The sequence below is a fragment of the Agelaius tricolor genome, unplaced genomic scaffold, assembly GCF_023055355.1.
Source record: "Agelaius tricolor isolate 1412-34295 unplaced genomic scaffold, bAgeTri1.0.p SCAF_46, whole genome shotgun sequence".
In the NCBI taxonomy this organism is placed as follows: Eukaryota; Metazoa; Chordata; class Aves; order Passeriformes; family Icteridae; genus Agelaius; species Agelaius tricolor.
In genome coordinates this window covers 1,703,787-1,725,664 of record NW_027269306.1, presented here as the reverse complement: position 1 = coordinate 1,725,664, position 21,878 = coordinate 1,703,787, and the positions used below count along the sequence as shown (strand labels likewise).

Here is a 21,878-nt window from a genome sequence, read left to right as displayed (position 1 = left end):
AATCAGAAATATTCAACAGGTGAGAGCAAAAATTGGTATTCAAATGGCTTTAAATTCCTTATTCAGATTCCGTTGGGGTTTTGGTTGTTTGTTTTATTCAAGAATTACAAATTCATTGGTGGCAATCCAGCATTTTAATAGTTCCTGGCCCACCCCAAGTCAGTGGAAATCCACAAATATGATATGAAGCTGAGAAGAAACCAACTGCTCTCCACATCTTCGCAGCTGACAGAAGCACCCATGGTTTCTTAGTTTTTCCCCTCAGAGTTCCCCAAACCTTTTTGTAATTCTCCAGGAGCCCCAGAAGGCTGGGACAATTAGGAGTAGCTCCCTTGTGTGGAAACTGCCCAGAATACTTCACACAATTTATTTTCCCCAAATTCCAAGTATTTTCCCTCAAATTTAAAGTGTTTACAGAATTTCTTTGGTTAAGTTTCAGTGAAAGCTTTTTTTTTTCTCTCCTCAACTTTTCTTCTAGCTTCCTTTACTCAAACACACTTCAGTACCTTATTGCCTCCTTGACCACATTTACAGGAGAAACAGAGGAAAGGCAAGCTGAATCTTCTAAAACTGTTTCAAAACAGTCATGTAAAAATAAATTAAAACCCCTTGCTTATTTTCTTTGTTAATGCATTACTCATTTTGCCAATTATAGTGCAAAGAAATTATGGTGGGCTGGGGAAGAAACAGTTTATAGATGCTGGAAGTCACTGATATTTTTTGAAACTCAACCCACAGGCATATAAACAAGCAAAACGTAATAACTGAAAAGGGATGAAGATTAACATACCCCAAAATTCTGACACCCTGAATTTTATGACTTTTTTTATGCCTTCCAAAACTTCCTCCAATTCCTGAACTCTTTACTGCTACTGGTCTCAGCTGGAACCAGTGCTAAGTTTTGTGGAGACTAAACAGGACATGGAGGGCAAGGACAAAGAAGAAGAAATGTGTTTCAGGTGTTTCAGGTTTTTGGTTTAAGCACCAATCCCATCTGCAGAGAACTGGAATTACTACACCAGCTCCTCCACTGCTCTTATCCCATCCTGTAAGAGGAATCCAGACTAAGGAACCAATTTTACCCAGCAAGTTCAATTAAAGAGACTTGAATGTTTTCTAAATGCAGATTATATATTAACCTCCCCAACAGAAAATCCCCAGACAGATTTGTCACCCAGGCTCTTCCCCATCCCCTGGCCAAAAATCAAGAAGAGATCCACCATAAAACTAGAATAATTCAGAGCAACTCTGGGAACTTACTTGTAACTAGGTAGCTTCCCCTTGGTTTCTCGTACATAGGAAAGGTAACATTTCCATAAATCAATGTGTAAAACCTTCATAAGGCAGCGCTGAAATAACTGTGCAATACATCAAGAAGACGTGATCAGGATTCCAGACACAGAAATTAGGTTTCTACTTTTAAAGCTATACAAAATGAATTTAAATAGCCCTTCTAATTACTATTGAGATTTATAAGGAAGAAGAAGTTAAACTACTCATTCTTTTGTTTAAAGCATCTCCATGCTATGCAAGGGAACTGGAGAGAATTAAGCAGACAAATCCCCCTGCAGATTTCACTGATTAGAGCTTGGCAGCAACAAGTCAACTTTAGTGCTACTTTTTAATCTGTGTTTCACATTCAATGACAGCTACAGGGTTTTTTCAATCTGATTTAGCCCAATCACAAGGTACTTGTTCTTGCTATAGAGATATATTACATATATTAATATGACTCACCTTTTCCACCTTGTCATAATTTTTTGCTTTAATCTACAGGGAAGCAGAAAAAAAACAAATCACTTAAGAAACTATTTTAGAATAGTAGGAATATATTCTTCATACAGTACTATAGCATTCCAGTTTGTACTTTGTCTGCCTAAACTAATTACACCAAAACACCCCATAATGTTGCAAAAATATAATTAAACATATAGAAGTCGCGTACTTTGCTGCAAAATTAGCAGATTTTTTATTTTTATTTTTAATTCTTCAATTCCAAAATGTAGGTACCAGTAGGCAAATTTCCTTTCTGGTTTGAACCCCCAGACTTAGCCTTTTATTTCAAGGAACCTGATGCATTCAGAGCAGATATAGATGTAGAGCTTCTACACCAAGATTTAGTAAAGGGTAAAAGACTTATTTACAAAACTACTAGGCTAATAAATGTATTATACTTGAATATGCATTTCTCAAAGTGCACTTTGCTCCAATCTGCTGATGCTGAATAAGGGAATAATACCCATGGAGAACCTGTTTTTCCCAGCCCCCGTGCTCCCTGGGAGGAGGAAGCAAAGCACTCTCACATGCCAGCAGCACTTTCATTTATTCAGACACACACCACAAGGGCAGGGGGTGAAATTCAGACCCCAGCTCACAGTTTGCCTTTCAGCCAGGACAAAGGAAAGCACGAGACTTTGTGCTGCATGGATTTGTTAGCTCCAGCTAGGGTAGCAGGCTAGGCAATCTCTACAGACACACCCTGATGACACAAGGAAAATCAACAACACCCTTAAAAGAGGCCTTGAAATAAAAAAAATAAGGATTTGTTATGCTGTGTTGCATTTTTGTAAAGCATTAAACTCCCCTTTTATATCTCAGTGCTCTTTGTTCCCTTGGAGGATTCCCAGTTTTATTGTGGTGTGAAACACAAGCACCTCTCCATTTCCCTGAAGAGCACAGTGTAGCAAACAGCACCCTTGGCACCAGGGATTCATGATTTCAGTTTACAGCATTCCCACTCCAGAGCACAGCAGCATTTGTAATGGATGCATCAGGAGCCAGGGACTGCAGGAGATCTAAAATAAGAACACCACGCCTCCTCTTCCCTGAGTGTCTCTATTCTGCAACACCCCAGGACTGAGAGGCTTCAAAGAGCCATCCCCATCTCTCTCACTCCCAAAAAAAAGATCAGTGAAAAATGAAAGAACTGAAAAAATATTGAAAAAAAACGTTATTGGCACACAAGGCAGACTGGACCCTTGTGTCTGTACCATACTTGAACTGGAGCAGTATCCCACCCAGGCTGAAAGAATTCCGCACAATCCAGGACGGCAGGAAGGTAAACCTAATTGTGTCTTGCAAAGAAAAAGACATTTTTACTTCATCCTTCTTCTCCTACTCCCTAAAATCTCCTGCTAGCCTTGGCTGAGTGAAAAAGAACAAAAGAATCTAAGAATCTTGGGTTCTATGCCTCAGCACACAGGACAGCTGCCTGCACCTTCTTTCCCTTTTATTTAAGTGAAACTTTCAACAAGATATGCAGGATTAATTATCTTTTTTTTAAAGAGAGTGAGATAGGAGATAGTATGAATTCTTTTGTGAAAATTAAATAATTAATTCATGGCTCTGCCACTGACAAAAAGGCATCAGCATCTGGTTATTCAGTAACAAGATGAAAAATAATTTTTAAGAGCTCAGAAGGAAAAGCTGTAAGCAGACAGGGCAAAAAATGATTCTGCCTGCCAGGTGCAGCCAGGAAACCATTGTCAGCAAGTTTAGTAGCTCCTGGCAGCACTGTCACCAGGCAGCATCAAAGGATGGAGCACAAGGAATACGTATCAATTAGACTGCTAGCACTTCCCAGGACCAAAGACCTTGAAAAGAAAACTACTTTGCTAAGAAAAGGAGGTATATTCTTCATTTGCATGGGTTATGACTCAAAGCAAAATATTTGCTATGTGATTATCATATATATGAAAAGCTGCTGACCACATCTGGACTTCAAGTCAGCATTCTATATTTGTTAAATGCACACAAGTGGTTTGGTATCTAAAAATTCAGAAACCATGGTACCAGTGAAGTTAGGAGGCTGGCAAACAGGATTTAAGAAGAAAAGCAAAGCAATATTGGCCAAAGCTTACTGGATCTCTCAATGGAAAAGTGTGGAAGAGGTTTTACAGTGACTTCTGTGAGCCAGAGAGAAGTTTGATAAGAGGATCCATGTTTACCCCTGAAAGAATTTCATACCAAGGTCATTGACATAGAAACCAAGAAAGAAAGAAGGATAAATAAGAGAAACTTGCAATTGCCTATTCCAGTGAGCACGTTGTCTTTCTGACCTGTGAGTGAAGTGTAAACTCAGGAGTTTTGTAAGAATGTGTAAAGACCATTCATGCCAGAATAAAAACAGGTTTGAAGCCTTCTGAAAATGGAGTGTGTTGCTTGGTATTGTGACTGTCTCAACTATGAGAGAAAAGCATCTCTCCTGCAGGAATCTGCATTTCTTGGCTCACCACTCCCATGCCAACAGCCCTGCAGCCCTGGCTCAGGGAAAGCCCAGCACCACCCCCAGCAGGGACCCATCACACATTTCTTGGTTTTCCTATGACAGACACTGCAACAGGCACTGATGAGATGTGGGAAAGCATTAAAGAACTGACATTAATACTGTAATTTTGTCCTTAAAAAACAAAAATAAAGTCAACTGTAAAGATATTTACAGCAGCTTATCCTCCAGTTTCTAAGGCTGCCAGGATTCCCATTCTGACTGCTTTAATTCAAGGGGCAGCTCTAACCCTCACAAGCTGACACCAAGGAGTGGCTCCACCACAAATCCATCCCCTACTCAATGAGATGAGGGATATCCTCATTCCAAGGTAAAATCCATGTAATGAATGTCTCCCCCTCCATCCTTGAGGACTACACAACACCACCCAGTCTGACCAGCTATGCTTGGACATTCCTGTAGCAAAACACACCTGAACCTGCCCTCCTCTGCCTGTGACAAGGAGAAATTCCACCTGCTTTGCTAGAAGAGTAACTTTAGATTTGATGTTCCAAAAAGAAATTTAAGTCACTACTGTATCACCTTTGTACAAGGTGAGTTTGTAATAGAAATCAAATTTCTTCCCAGAATACACAATGTAATTCCCTATAATGAGCTTCACAAGCATTGAAGGGCAAAACTTAATCCATAAATTACACAGCACTTCATCCTTTTAAACAGACTTTTACAAGCCACATGAATCATTTATGATTATGCAAGGCAAGTGATTTTACTAATCTAGAGACTTAATACTAGTTCTAGTTGTCTGGCAACATGCATCACAAGCCTAAAAAACATCCCTGTTTTATTTTAACCTCTTCAGCTTTCCTTCAAGCTCCTAAGGAAGCACAGTTAGTATATGATAATTAAGGACCAGCATGATTTAATTTATTTCTATATCCCAACTCCATTTTCTTTCTAGCAATTGTTATTTCCCAGGGGAAAAAAATATTTTCTCCAGCAGAAAATTTGATACTCCCTTATTCACTCCCTGCAGCTCTTCCCTTGGTGAGGTAGATCCTCTTGCTTTCTTTACTGCTCCCACTGCCCCTGCACTACTCTCCAAGGATTTTTAGAGTTCTTTTGGACCTGAAGAGAAACACTCTGCAGCCCTGAGACTGCAGCAGCTGATGAGAGACAAACTGGGAGAGAAGAAACACCACAGCTACACAGGTGTGACCTTTTTGAGGATTTTCCTAAAATCTGGTTTTGTTACAAACACTAAAAGGCACGCACCATCCTTATTGTTTGGGTTTTTTTAAAAAAATACACAAAATCTGTTTCACAGTATACAAAATTACAACCAGAGTCTAAATATAAGTATTTGGAAACATTGCTTTTGTTTGTTAACTGAAGGGAACTCATTGTGAAGGACCTATATTCACTGACAGTTACACGACTGGGTATTAGATAAATAAAATTAACATTTTTAAAATAAGATCAGACTACACAAAATTTATGACCACTGAATCTATTTGTATTGATACTTTCCCTTTTTTTTTTTTTTTTTTTAACATCTTGATTGTTAGGGTGAAATAATCAACTCCCCACTGTCAAGCACAGTGGGGTGCAGTTTGGGTCTCCAGCAGTACAGAACTGTGGGTAACAAAATCCATTCACATTTCTCTGTTTCCAAAGTACAGGCTAGGGACCACAGCAGCTCAAACTGTTCAGACCACCTCAAAGGAGTGGCACTGGAAAGGATGGAGATGCCAATTCTCTGTTCTACCTTCAGCACATGCAGGCTTTTGCTGTTTGCTGAGGCTCCCAGTCAGTGACTAATTGTGTGAGCACTTAACATGGCAAACTCCTTTTGCTCCAGCTCAGGGAACAGCAATGGCCTTTGCAAACAGCAACTCAAGCTCTGCCCAGACACATGAAATGAAGAAAAAAGGCAGGGCTAGCACTGCACTTCCCTGTGGTCATTAATCCAAGGAGGCTGGACTATCACTGTCTAAAGAAATGGATGCAAAACTTCTTTTATACATGCTTTTTATACATGCTGAACAAAGCATGTACTTCATTTGTGCCAGATATTCCAAATCCTTTCTTTAAAAGCATTAGTATGTGATTGCAGAAGCAATTTCTGTAATATATTGTTTTGCTACAATTTGTACCAGATAAGGCTTGAATTACTAGGTATTTCTGCTGTCTTCATTCAGAGTTTTAATATTCCCTGTGAAAATACAGCTTTTATCTTGCTATTAGTAAAGCCTGCAAGGAAGAGATAGAGTACACTGACCATGGGAAAACTCATTTTCTCAAAAGACAGCAAGATGAGATTCTACATATTTTCATTCAGAACTGTAATTTTTCACATTCACATGGTTATATGTTTCAATTTCAAAGTCTGCCATAAAAGTTCCTTAAAATTATTCTAAATTAAATGCCTCCAACTACTATTTAGAAGGACTGTTTCTAGAGTTTCCAGAACCATGGCATCAAAATTTAAAAGTCATGTTGTTTCCACTAGATATATTACATGAAAAACAGGATTCACTCACAGCTGCCAAAAAACCCATCTGTAATGCAGAGGGGGGAAAATCCCCACTATTTTGCAATCTGCCTCTGAGGAAACATAAGAACAGAATATTTCAGTGGGAAGGAACCTACCCTGATCACCCAGTCCAACTTCAGGGCTGACAAGAGGCTCAAGGATGTTCTTAAGGGCTAAATGACACTTAAATGTAATTTACATGTCCAAATGACACTTAAGCCGCAGCAGGCTCTGGGCCACCTCTCTGGGAAGCCTGTTCCAGTGTTCCACCAGCTTCCTGATCCCCATCATCCTTGAGGTGTCACATACACTGTATTTATAAGTTAGGTACACTTTCAATTTGCTCACAGTATTTAAGAATAAAAAGCTGTACAGTAATGGAGAATATTGGCTCTGTTAATGAAGCAAAGCTGCAGTTCTATAAATCCAATTATCAGTTCATATCCTGCACACAAAAATAGTTGAACAGGCACTCACTGAACAGATAGTGAGAAAGCTGACTTTTAATAGCAAAATTCTGAGCCACATTACCATTTTCAACAGAAAAAAGTGGTCATGTCTACAGGAAAAATGATAATTAGGAAATGAAGGGCAGCAATTTTCATAGGGAGCTAAGTGGCAGCAGGAAATGGGGACAGGGCAGTGGCAGAGACAGAGCCACTGCATGAATGGGCAGCAATATGCAAAACTGCTCCTCATTTTCTTAACTTCTTGAAAATTCTCATTACAGCTTCATCACCCCAAGCCTTTAATAAAACCTGCAACAGCCTTGAGAAACAATTAACCACAGCATATCAAGGTAACACACTCTACCAACATCTCTCCTCTGAGGGGCAGCAGCCTGGAGAATCTCTGCCTGAACATCTCCCTCACTGACTAACTGCAAAAATTACACTGAAGACTTGAAAAGGCTATTTTTGAAACTGCAAACATAAAACTAGATTTATCTGGAAGTCTGGGAAGGAAAGGAACCCAGGGAGCCTGAGGGTGGTGAGGGAGCAGCTCAGAATAGAAAGCTTTGGAAAAGGGTGCAAAAGAAGAACTTGTGAAATGCCCCTCTGCAGACAGAGTAACATTCCCCAGTTAAAGTGTTGTCATTCTTGATTAGAAAAACTATGTAAACAAATAATAACCAACTGAAAAAGACTGCAAGTGGAAGATGTCTTTTTGTTTAATCTATTAGACTGAAAGAGCCAGTACCTTTAATTCTCAGATGCATCAGGAAAGGATTCAATCCATACAAATACTTGAATAGAAAGTGCTTAGGTATGAGCAAACTGCATTCCAGAAGTGCAGGAATACAAGGCCTGAGGACATTGACAGCCTATTTGTTTCTTACAGCAAACATTGATCTAGAAGTGATGAAGGATTAATGCACTGCAGTAAATAAATTTTGCCACTAATAATATATTTTGGAATATAAAAGAACTACCTACGTATCCTAATTCCTAAATACCTACTCTAGTGTCAAGGGCAAATGCTTTGCTAAGAAATAAGAGCTCAGAGACAGAGCTACTAAAACTAGCAATTGTGCTTTGGTTTACACCTTAGTGCAATTTGATTAATTTTATATTAAATAGAACATTAGAAATAGAAATTTGCTTACTTCTATGAAATAGACAAATCTGCAGGAGTAGCATCTGCCCCCATCCCCTTACAAAAACTGCTGGCTCTTGGTCCTGCAGGAAGGGCCTTTCTTCATATTAGTATTTTGAAAAGAATGCATAATTTTCAGGCACCACTCTCAAGAGACTAGACTTAGGTGTACAGAGAAATATTTTTTTATAGGCTGCCTTAAAAAAAACAAAACTGCAGTGACAGAACTCTTCAGTGATTTTTCTGGTTGGAGAATGATTCTGAATTGCAATCACTGATTCACTCCCTACTTCATTTATTTCAGACATCAAATACATCTCTTTTGTTTTTAATCTCATTATAAAAAAGAAGCAATTTCTCATGTGTCTTTTCTCTTTCTTCCTATCTTCTGCATCCTACTGTTATCTCTTCTCATTTTGGAGGTTTACTTTCTTTCCAGAACACACTTTCATTAAAAAAACCCCAAACACACCCCCCCACCTCAACTGGGAGTTATGTTTAAACACCAAACCCATCTGTTATTACTTGCACTGCTGTTCTTCCTGACTAACTGAGCCCCAGAACTGCAAACATCTCTCACAGATTAGGAGTGATGTGAGGCTGCAAAACCAGCCCTTTTAAATCATGATGAAAAGCACACTCTATGCTCTTCAAAACAAACAGACAGTGTCACTTCTCTTTTACTTTAGCACCCTACAGCTCTGACATTTCTGCCCAGAAACTGGGGGTGAAGAAGAGAACTGCTCCATGTCTAAGTCTTCTTTTCCTGTGAGTCTACTGCACTGGCTGCTCTTTGATGAAGCTCCCAGAGCTACAGCTCACATCAGCACCGCCAGCTTTTTTCCCTTGCTCTGTTTCTACCCACTCTTTAATATATTCTCCAACTCAGGAAAACCATTACCTTTTTTTTATTTGGGCAATCTGCCCATTATGAAATGGAATGTAATATTAGCTGTATGAAGTAATTTACAAATGCTAAGCACCCACTATGTTCTAGCCAGATTCTACTTCATACTCAGATTCTCAATCTCATTTTAATGAAAAGTCAATTTTCAACATGCCCCGTGGCTTGTAATTTCCTCTTCAATTTCACACTCCCTTTAAGGCACAGCAAAAAACACCACCCCACATTCACAGCCCTGCAAACTTGCTTCCTTCCCAACTTAGGCATTTTGGTTTTTCCTGTGTGCTTTGGTTCACTTCTGCTGCTCTTCCCTTTCTCAAGGTCTCTTGTACCTTACAGAAGCAGTGGGATGTTCTAGGATGTGGTTTTGGATATTTGGATAGGTGACATCCCCAGATCTACTCGGATCCTTTGCAGTTCTTAGGAAGTATGCAAAGCAGCAGTGATTTTCCTCCTAGAATTTACTTTTTATCATTTAACTCTCAAATTATAGGACTCAAAAGCACATCTAGCACCCATGGATTGCACAATAATCTCTATCTAACATGATAAAATGCAATGAGATAAATTAAAGATTTGCAGTCTTAGCTGTTGGCCAGATCACTGAAGTTTAAAAGTTTCATTAAGAGGGAAGCCTAAAGCCAAGGTATTTGGTCCATCTCATTGGGCTAGAGATCCCTAATTTGTAAAATCAGAAAATTACATCATTTGTCTACTTCAATTGCATTTCAAAAGAGAACAGTCCCTCAGCAGGGCCCATTGCAATTGAACACAGGCACTCATCTAATGCTTTTCTCAGCTGATTTAATAAAATTATAGGCACCAGTGCCTATTGTCTGAGGAGCACAGACCCACTGCAGTCTGCCAGTGCCACCAGACAGGCTCTACCCCAACAGAGCTGGAATAATAATAATAATAATAATAATAATAATAATAATAATAATAATAATAATAATAATAATAATAATAATAATAATAATAACAACAACCCACTACGTTCTAGCCAGATTCTACTTCATATCCAGATTCTCAATCTCATTTTAACAAAAAGTCAATTTTCATTAATAATATAATCCAAGCTGGATAATAATCCAAGCTGGAAATTCCTTGCTACACTCAGACCTAGAAACAAGGCAGGGATCAGACCACTGCAACAGATTACATGGAATAAAGGGTATGTGAGGCATCACTACCTAGGGAAAAAAAGCCAATTGTTCCTCTCACACCCTATAAGGCTGTGACCTAAGATGTAATTTATTAAGACTCTTAATTTGAAATCATCATGCTTTCTCATGTCTATCAGTGTCCATTACAGTAACGTACAGCTATTTTAAAAAATCATTCCTGCTTTCATTTTGCTATCCTCAAATTCTTTAAGAAAGTGGCAGTTTACTATGTCTTTTGAGGTTATAGTTGAGGAAAATGAGGTGTTTTAAGGGGCACAGAGTTACCCATTAGGTTTATAGTTTTATAATTTCTCACTATACTCATCACATGCCTACAATTTTGATACATTTTTTTCAGATGAAAAGGGTTTGCATAAAAGGGCAGAAAAGAGTAAGTTTGATAAGCAAATTGTCAATTATAGTATTTCAGACAATTTTTTTTTAGTAAAATAAGGCTGTCAAATAATAATAATTTTTATGGAAGAAATCTCTGTTCATTCACCAAGCATATGTTAAAAGTACACCTGAGCAATTTACAATTTCAAAGAGATCTTACTTCTTTAAGAGATCCTAGAATATAAAATTTTTTAAAAGCTACACATCTGTAAGGCAGCCTCCACAGGGACTTAGCAAAAAGGGCTGATAACCCAAATGAAGATATCTTAAGATCAGAAAGAACTGCTGCCCTTTTGAGTGGTCAAATCCATCCAGTGGCCATGCATTCATGGCTCACATTTTCTAGCATGGAACTGGTCTCAGAAAGGCTTTCCCCAGTAAATCCAGCCAAACAAGCAATTCTCCTAAGGAAAAGGAATACAGGTAATTCAAGGACTTAAAAATAGTACTAGATGATGTAATTATATCATACAGCATAATCTTCTTACTCTTGTAATATTAGCGCAAGACCAGCTTGGCCTGTTAGCAGAGAACAAATTGTTCTAAATATTTTGCCTCTGTTCTTAGAATATAAAGAACAATTTTCCAGTAATTTGTAGCAGAAATGGCCCAGAGAATGGTTCTCAAAACCATTAGACTGATCCTCAGCCTCCAAAAGCGCCTGAGGGCTTTCCTGTCTGACCACAGAAGCCACTGTCTCATCACAGGAAACCATAAATCAGAAATTGTAGAGTTAATAGTGCAGAATAATGCTCAGGCACAAGCAATTCTCTGCAACTGCATCCCAGCATCGATTTGCAGCTGACAAGATGTTGTATGTTGTACACTGCATTACAAAATAAACCCTAGCAAAGGTAACCCACTAATCCCAAACCAAGCACACTTCAACTGCAGTGCCATGAAATGAATCTTTAAAGGAAGGGATGTGGTTCCTGGCTTTGACATGGATTTCCTATGAAATCATTAACAGGATTAGGTCAATCATTTATTAAAGCAGGATAATAATCTGCCTCAGATGATGACTGAGCTGCTTTTGGTTTACATGAATGAAGCATTCCATTAATGAACTTCTTCCTGCTGAAGTTCAGGGAAGTTATTTTTCTAATATAGGCAGCTGCCCTCATCAAAAATCTTTCACATGTCTGTCAGAAAATCAAGGAAATTCCCACATGTCTTTTTTGAAAATGCACATTCTTAATCATAATTACTGGGAAATCTCGTCTACAATATTAAGTTTATATTGGAAAAGGAAAGACTATATCTGAAGAGTCAGTCACAGAATTAAACACCCAGCTTTCTGTCTTTTGGCCATGAAGAGAAAACAGACTTCACTATAAAAACAGCATTCAGTGGTAAAACAGTTTCCTTCAAGACAGGAGTTTTACTGCAGGGTCTCAATATCTAGCGACCATATCTGGACTGATCACCAACAACCTCATCCAAAACCACATGAACAATGCAAATCTTTTTGGTAAAAACTTGATCCAAAAACTTTCCATGGATAGGCTCTGCATAACTATTCTGGATTCCCTTTCCAGAATAGCTGAATTTGAGTGTAATTACTCTCCTAGCTAATGAGACTGCTTGTATTACAAACCCCTCAAGTTTCTAGAATATTTAAATGCTATACTGCTTTTCCCCTTAAACACTGTACAAGTTGAGTTTCTTAAGTGGGTTCCTCTTCTCCTTCCCTAAATTTCAGCTTCATGCCCTCAAAGGTTAAAGCTAAGCCTGCTCAACTTCCCTTCATGGGAACTTATTAAAGAACCAGGATCAAGACAAAAATATTTGTATAGCAACTTTTAAATCTATGAGTTGATGTTAGTGCTTAAGATAATTTAATAAATGACTTCACACTTGAATAACTGGCTATGCAGAAATGCACTGAAGTTGGAAAATAAAACCACAGATCACACGTTCCCATGCTTAGGTGACACTGCCACTGAAAGGTGAGAGGGGATAGCTCTACAGTCTTTTAATCTTACAGGTCAACTCCAAATGACTGACACTTTATGTGAGTTCCTGTTTGCTTGTGGGCGTTTTCCTATACACTCTGTGCTATCAGAATTATAGGATTAAAACCCATTTAAGTCAGCTGCATTCTAAGACAAAAGACTTGCAAAGACATTTCATTATGTTGTTCCTATCTGAAATTCACTGGTGTTGGGTTCGCAGAGAGAAGAGCTGCTCAGATGACAGATTTCAGTATCACAGTGGTGCTAACATTCATTTCCCATACAGCTAAGGAGGTGCATTTGCAGCTTATTTCACCTCTTAGGAGGAAGATGAAATGCAGAAACCCATCATAAAAGCAGTACAGAAACTCACTTGTAGCCTAAACAAGAGAGATGGAACACCACTGACCTCCCAGTTTCCTCCCACCTATCCCACTCTCAGTATACTGAGAAGAAATACCAGGAGTTAAGGTCATGTATTTAAGCTAAAGGCCTAGGTAAACCCCTAGCCTTGCCAAAGGTCAGCCTTGACCCATATGCTAGAAAGAACAGCTGCTTACTGACCAGAAATGTGCACAACAAATAAATACTGCTGGCAGTTCTGCCTCCCCCACTAGAGAACACTCACAACAATTACAGCTTCTTTGCAGTGAGGCCCTGTTTGGTACTAATAATCTCATTTTTTTGTTGCTTTTCACAGAATAAAGTGTATTTTCTTCTGCACCCCACCACCACCAAGTGCTGGCCATGCAGAATGAGATGCATAGTAGGGAACTGCTGTTTTGAGATAGCAGAACACCTGTTCAGTTTGATACTTCTCTATCCTACCCCTCTAACCAAGCATTTTGGGGCTTTTCTGCTATAACTGATCATCCAGAAGCCCATGGTAGTGTTCTTAAACTTTCTACAGAAAAGAGCCTCTTCAGTAGATGAACACCAAGCAATTATTTGATTCAGGACTTGACTTTGACTCCTAGGTTAGGTGCATTGTTATGTAAATACAGAATACATTCAGACAGCACTTGCATTACAGAATGCTGAAAATGCCTGCAAAGAGAAAATTAAAGCATAGTGCTAAAAAGGGTATGTAGGCTCCTAGCTAATTTAATTTGCATAGAAGCACATAAGGGATCTCAGGAATCCCAAGATAGCTCTTTTTTCTTCTATTTTGCTGCTTTAGGCTAGGATGCCAAGAGCAGGTTGGATATAAAACCACCAAGCACACGTCAATAGCAAAGCACTCTGTAAAAGGGACACGTAACTAACACAAGAGCTAAACTGGAAGAAAATATTTTGCTAAGTACAAAACAGAGACCTGCTACAAAACATAATGTAAGCCCTCAAAATTGAGAAGGTGCAGCTCCCAGCAAGGTAGCCAAGGTTCCCAAAAAAAGATGTGGATCTGCCCAGGTCCAAACTTGAGGCCAGTTCTGGAAGAGAACAGGCTTGGCAATGGTGCTTGGTTTGGGCACGTGTCATCATGGTGAGGCAGCAGCCTTAAAAATCCACTCTGAAGGCTCAGCAACACAGCGAAGCATCACCACAAAACCTCTGTGATGGACTGGGTCAGGCAGCACCTGAGGACTGACTTCCAGTACTGACTGCAGCAGAAATCTCTGCTCACAGGTGAGAACCAGCACTTTCTAGACAGTTACAGCAACTCTGCCAGCCTGGGAGGCAAACACAGCCACCAGCACAGGGTTCAAGCAGCTGCAGCAACTCAGCAGGTGCTCAACATTTCTGTGCATTAGAGGCACAAAGGCACACTCCAAGAGCAGTGAAAAATGTTTGACTGTGAAGCTTGTGCAGAAATAGCAGACTGCTAGAAGTCTAAGGACACCTCCTCAATGCAGGGTCTTCATATGACTCAGACAGAAGATCAACCAGTATTATCAAACTTAATTATTTCAAAACACCAGTGCTTTTCTCACTGACAAATAAAAAAAAAAACCCACAGCTGACCTTATTCACAACTTTTCTAGGGGTAAACCCAAACTTTGGGAGCATCAGTAAAATGACAAATAAGTATGTCATCTCTAACTTCATGCCTTTTTTCTTTTGTAAATAGCTGATAATGCAACGGTAATTTTTTTAACAGCTAAGACCACTAGCATGAAACTTACCTCCATTTGCTTAGTGCCAGAAAAAATATTCCTGAATTCAAGCCTGTCAGCTAATTTTAAGGTTCTACAGTATTTCCTTTTCAATACTCATCCTGTACACATACAAAAAAGCACGTGCTTTTGTGTATCAATCTGAAATTGAATTCCCCCTCTCCCCTGCCAAAAAGAAGTGAGGCCTGAATTAAGTTTAGTCACATCTTGTCTGGGAAAACTTAAATTTTTATCCTGTAATAATAAATCATACAGTCTGTTACCTGCTTAGGCTTACAAGTACAGATATTTTATCAGGAGGAAATAGTGTGGAATATTCTGAGGTGCCTGCCCATCGTGCTCAAGGACTTCTGTGCAGAACTTCAGTTGAGCTACAATTATTGATAACATTACCCTGGGGAATGGTAACTGGTGGACAACAATCATGGGCAAGTAAGGTACCAGGGCAGCAATTTCTTTCTTAGGGGGTGGAGTGGGGATGGAGACCCTGCTCTGCATTTAGCTTGCACCCACTGCACTTCTTTGGGTGACTTGGACCAACAAGTCATGCATTTGGGACTATTTTAAGAGTGCATTTTTACAAAAAAAACCGCTTAAGTAGCTAATAGGGCTTTCCAGGGCATCTATGTTTGCTTTTAAATATTTATCCCTGTCTATCTACAACCAGTCCACTTGAACTTCACATTCTTTATTATAAATGAACTGCACTTTCTCCTAGTCACTTTTTATCCAACTATTGGCCATCATCACATGCAGTAAGAATACTGAGCACAATCCTTCAACTAGGCAGACCTTCAAATTCCCAAAGGCACAGTCAGTCAGGACCAGAATGACAAAATTCCCCCAGTGAAATGAACCCTGCCAGACTAAGGCTCTCAGTGTAGGGCCTGCTGCTCTGATCTGGTATGAAGGAAATGTTTCCTCATGGAGGAACCTGGCTGCACTGTCAGGCTGTGCAGGGACACTTCCAAAGCACACTGCTGGGAACTAAAACTATTCATTACTGCAGCACCATGGAAAAATCTTGGGAAGAGCTCAATTGACAAAGCTGGTGGAAGGAAAACTGTAAGCTAAGCTTCCAAAAGCAAATGTGTTACAAAAGCAATTTTCTGTGAACTTATTCACTGTCACTCATCTTCAGCTTGTATTAATTGTATATTAGAAATACTTAACACCTTTAAGTAGCTGCAAGCCTATATATATGTAAAATTCCCATCATTCTAGCCCCTGCTGCATTAACATCAATAGCAAGGCTGCTTGTACCTCAAGCTCCTGCATGCTGCAATGCAATTTTCTAAGTACCTGTGATACAATATGAAAGAGTACCTACAGAGACTAACTAAACCATGTCTCAGGGAGTTTAAAAGAAATTAATTCAGAATTGTTCCTACAATATAGTGCTCATCACAGGCTGTTAAATGTGCTGGCACACTTTACAAATGCAATGCCATTACAAACCAGTAGCTATTCAACTGCATAAGCATAATTTAGAGATAGCAAGAATACCAGATTTCTTCTGCAGTAACTACAATATTAAAAAGTCTGTCAGGGGATTAATTTGAGATTTATTTTTTAGATCAAATCAGTTACATTTCCTTCCTAGGGAATCTCCCCCCCAGTCCCCTTGCTACCCCATCTAAAATGGTCAGTACAACTGTGGCACTGAAAGAACACCTCTGAGCTGTGCAGTGACAGCTTCTTGCCAAGGCCTCCTGGGACCTCCTCATCATCTGAAAGATGAACTGCAAGCACACATTGCAAGATACAGCATCCACCAATACCTGAGATTCACAATTCTTACACTGAATATACTCCTGCATCTGCCCATAAAAACACACAAAGACAGTACTGTGATGGGTAGGTAGGCATGGAGAAAAGGCAGGCCAATACTGGGATCAAGACAACAAAAATGAAGAGGAAATCCAGCTCTATCTTCCCACTCGTCTACACACAGCACCAAGGCATGTTTTTGCACTCAGACTGAAGCTGCAGATAATAAAATCCATTTCACTGAAATTCTAAATATATTTTACAGACATTACTTTTCTAAGTACCCATACACTTTTAGGTAGCCTGAGTAAATTACCTATAGACAATTTGCACTGATAAGCTCACCCACTCCTATTCCTACTCTATGATTTAAAAAGAACATTATGCTGTGTGACCTTATAATCTAAACATATATACACACACATGAACACAGATGCATATGCATAGTCTGAGAGATTCCTCAGGAATCCACAGGCATAGAACCTATAATAAGTCTGCATTTAACCATAAAAATTAAAATAATCAAAATCCTAAATTAAGAGTTTGATGTTTAAATGCAGCTCCACTGAACACAATGAAGTTAGCTAACATGCTAACTTCATATCTGTTTTATCTGCAGGACAGCACGTATACAACTACACACCTGCCACCCCATTTTTGCAAATCTAAATTTCAAACTGAGAGTTCATTTTCATTTTGTTTAAACAGTAAAAACTGTGTTTGAAAACCCATACTTTGAGGGTGAACAACAGCTAAAGGAAATTGACTTTGTTACAGTCTGGACATAGAAAATACTATAAATTGAACTAGGCAGTATTTTAATCCAAATGCAAGACCTGAAATGTATTTTAAGCAATGTATTCATTCTCACAAAAACCAATACAGAAGTATCAGATTGTTTATAGCAAGAATGTACAGTCATCTCTTGTTCTAGTTTCACACACTTGTTATTTCTGACTCTCTATTTCAAACACTAATGCAAACCATAAAGAGCTGGACTGAGTATCTTGTCCTCATTAGAACCTCAAAGTTTCATCCAGATATATTACAGGAATCAAAGGAGGTAAGATACTTGATCCTCCATCACAATATTAAACTTTCCAAATTAGCTGATTTAGAGGATTGGTTTGAATTAAGGATTAAAAACGATGTAATTTAAACATATGTAGAAGCTGCTTTGCTGAAACTCAGAGCCAGGGTGAAAGCACGAGTAAAATTAGCACACATCCTCAGCATACTAACTCTTCTCCTTTTGGAATATGTCAGAGATGTTAAAGCTCTGAAAGCCTTGAGCCCAGCAATCTACAAGAGCACTGGGTACAGCACCTGCCAACAGATCAGCACTGAGTGCTCACTGGAACTGGTGCAATTTAAGATCAATGCACAGCCCCTGTCACACGGCTTGTCCAATCTGCTTTTAAGGAACAGAGACAGCCCAGCTGTTTACACTTCAGATTAACAGTGAGGTCTTGTCTCAACATGCAACAGGACCCTACTCTAGAAAAGTTATTACTGAAAACTGTGCACAAACTCAATTAAAAAAGAACACCTTTCTACTTATCTGCCTATCCTCAAAATGTAACATTTATGATGTTCCAATGAACCCTGGAAATGCTCCCATGCTTTTGTATTATATTTGTCATTACCAAACCAGCTAAACCCCACTACAGATCAGATTCAAATTACTTATTAGAAATAACAGAATAATAAAAAAATCTATAGAAATAATAGAATAATTTCTAATTAGAAATTAGATTATTTAATTACAAATTAAGATTTCCTCATGTGTAGTTAACTACATGTACATAATGTGCACAAAGCAAATGCTACCTGTGCAACGTTATACAGTTAGGGACCAATGGATTTCTTCTCACTTTTGAATTGCTGTATGTAAGAAACAAACAAAAAAAGTCACAGGATGTTAGGTACACATGTCATTGGAGAAATCCAAAACTGTCACTGGATATGGAGCACCCATCTTTCTGAAGCCACTGGTGAGAAAAATCAAGAATAAAACGAGGAGGAAACCCAACGCACTCTTGTAAATGAAGACCACTGGTACCAAGAGGACACAGGAATGCCATGGGGAAGGACTTGCTTCCACAGAGCTTCCAGCTAAGAAAAGTCACTGGATTTCATCCCAGCTATGACTCAAAGCCTTCCCACAGTCTGTAAAGACATTCTGCAGCAAACAGTCACACATTATTTTATGTAGTAGCACTAGCAGAGAAGGTTTAACAGCAAGTGTTCTCTCAACCATCATGTTTCTCAAAATCTGAATAGAGATCAGGAAACTCTTCCAGTTGGCAGCTGGAAGAGATATAGAAAAGAATCAAAAAATTACAATTACAGTTTCCCTCTCCCAGGCAGATGGAGAACTAATCCATAACAAATACAGCATACACAAGAAACCTGTTTTTACTTCTGGTTCTTTCAGGTTCTGACATTAGAAGCCCAAGTTTGTGCCTGACCTGACACTCAGATTCCCCCCTCAAAATATCAAAGAATCAACAAACGACTTCAACAGAAGAAAGCACACAAAAAGTTTCCACTGTCCTCATTACATTTGCAAGTGAGACTTCAGAAGTGTTGTGAACAAGAGCACATAGCTAACATGACTAACAGGGAGATATTTCTGTTGCCCCACATGGAAAGAATACAACAGAACAGGAAGTAGTTTGTGTTTATTCATGTGTAAATAACAACACACTACAGAAGAGGGTTCAGAGTAATCTCTTCGTTAGGGAGCACTTCCACTTCAAAAATGTCCTAAAACTTCCCCATAGTATGTTTTAATGATCAAATACAGCAAATAGAATTATGAGGAAACCCACTAGTGTTGTACTGCATGCATCTTCCCAAACTACAAATGTCAGTATGTGGGCAATTTTCTGATATTACACAGCTTGTAGGGACCAGGGGAACTATGCAAGATGTAGACACACCTGTATTGACACTTGGAGCAGAAGAGACAGGAAAAAGGTGCATTCACTTTCTAGTGCAAGTCTACAATAATCACACAGACAGAACAACATTTATTAACAGGAATGGAACAAGTCCACACATGAATAAGAAAAGATCATAAATAATACAGTTGTAAAAAAGATTGAAAATCTCAGACTGAGGCAGTCAAGACTGTGCAGTATGGGTATTTGTACAGAGCACCTGTACAGCAGTTTCTCAAAGCAGGAGCTTACCATGAGAAATGTGGCTGGCTAGTGGGGTGGGCATGGATTATCATGGGGATGCCTTCCATTAAGAAGTTCACTAAGATCAGCTGGTGATACACACAATATATTCAGTTGAAAGTACCACTAAACAGAATCTCAGGCAAGAAACCTATTCTACTTTGACTTCTGATCACTCCAACTTCATCCTGACAGAAGTCAGTTCCCATTTTTCCCCAAGCAGAATAATTCTGGTGATGGGTACAACATTCTCCTTTCTGAATTCATACCCAGACTAAAGTAAAACAGGGGAAGAAAATGCTTTGAAGAAACACAGACATTTTAAACAAAAACAATCATTTTTCTAAATGGTTTTATTTACATTTTTCATATACAAGTACGTTAAATGATACATTCTGACTAGTATCCACACCAGTGTGAATTACATGGATTAAAGATACTGATGTATTGCATATGATGAAATGCAAAACAATCAACCCTAAGCTGTGGTCCCACCCCCTGCACGTTAGATGCCTCACACAGCATCTGTTTGTTACCAAGACATTTAAAATTCAAAATGTCCATATGAAATAAAAGTTATCTAAACAAATGTATCTGGTTGCATTTCTTTAGGACAAGCAATAACACAGGAGTCTTGCAAAATTCTCAAGACAAAAAATACATATTAACAGCCAAACCTTTTACATGTATGTTACCAGCTTTGTATTTATTGTTTCTAGACTTGGGCTACTTGTCACAACTGTTTTCTGGATATGATTTTTATGTCTTTAATTATAGCAACCTTTCAACCCCTATTAACAATGTTCAAAGTGACCAGGATATAATGCTGTACCACTCAATAAAAAAGGTAAAAGCTGTGGTGTGAACTGGCCTGAAGCATTCAAGACAGTTACAGAGGAAAGTTTCCATTCAGAGTAACTGGAACTAAAATTTCCTTAGATTGTTAAAAAAAATGTTGAAAGTATGTGAATACAGTTTAATAAATGTGCCTAAGAGGATTTTCAACCTGGTGATTTCTCAAAGGAAACTAGCAGAGAAAAAAAGGGCAACTTCAAAAGCTTGCTTCAGAACTACTGAAGTATTTACAAGACTGGTAAAGTAAATGTTCTTTCATGAGCATGAAAAGCATGATCAGGTCTTTTTGAATCTAAAAGATGGTTCAATCAAAGTGACAAAGGAAATAGCAACAGACAGCTGGGCCTATGGGATCATAGGGTATTAAACTGGATTTATTTTCACATTTCTGTAGCACCTTTTAGGCAGGTGCCAAAAGCACTTTAATCACTAAAGCAGCCTCACAACAACCCTGTGAGGTAGGTAGGTATCTGTTAAATAACAGGTTAAATAACTTACCCAGGGAGACACAGCACATCAGCAGAGCAGGCTAGAGTCCAGACCGTGTGATCTATGGATTTAATGTTATGGCACATTGGGGCTGAGACTTAGACCCTCCTTTATACAACTGCCATGTCAGAGTCAAGTTTCTGAGAGGAGATTTTTATGAGAAAGGTATCAGAAGAAAAGTGTACTTTAAGTAACTAGAGAAAGTAAGAGTTTGGGAAGAATAGCACTACTATTCCACTTCCTAAATTTTAAGAGATGCAGAATAGCAAGTTACCTATTTTACTTGCTTAAATACTTATCAAATCCAAAACTCTACTTAGATGTTCAAATATTATGACCCAAAACCAGCTGTGTGCTGGGAGTTGTTTCATCCACTTATATCATTTCTAAGTCCTGCAATTCTTCTTTGAAGGTCAGAAGAAATAAGAACCAGTGCAAGAATCCAAACTTTTTTCATCAATTTCAACTTTAATAGTGTAATTCCCATTAACAAACTGTCAAAGCATACTCTTCCTAACTAATCTTCATGTTCGACTGACTACTTAACCAGTCACAATGCAGAGAGCAGAGCATATAAATCAGTGCTTGGCACACAAACTGCTAAATGTGAAGTATTTGGTTACTTCAGCATGCTCTGTGTACCAGTTGTGGTGAGCTGGATGATACACTGAGTGCTGAGCACTG

General features: G+C 38.7%; 1 protein-coding gene across 1 annotated transcript in view; it reads right to left on the bottom strand.

Annotated features, from left to right (window-relative positions):
- Positions 1-21,878, bottom strand: part of CSTF3 (cleavage stimulation factor subunit 3) — a 48,079-nt gene that overhangs the window by 14,118 nt on the left and 12,083 nt on the right. Inside the window, exons 4-5 of the mRNA XM_071455295.1 lie at positions 1,738-1,770; positions 1,261-1,358 (exon numbers count right to left, since the gene is read on the bottom strand). Coding sequence (XP_071311396.1) covers positions 1,261-1,358; positions 1,738-1,770 — 131 coding nt within the window. The remainder of the gene's footprint in view (positions 1-1,260; positions 1,359-1,737; positions 1,771-21,878) is intronic.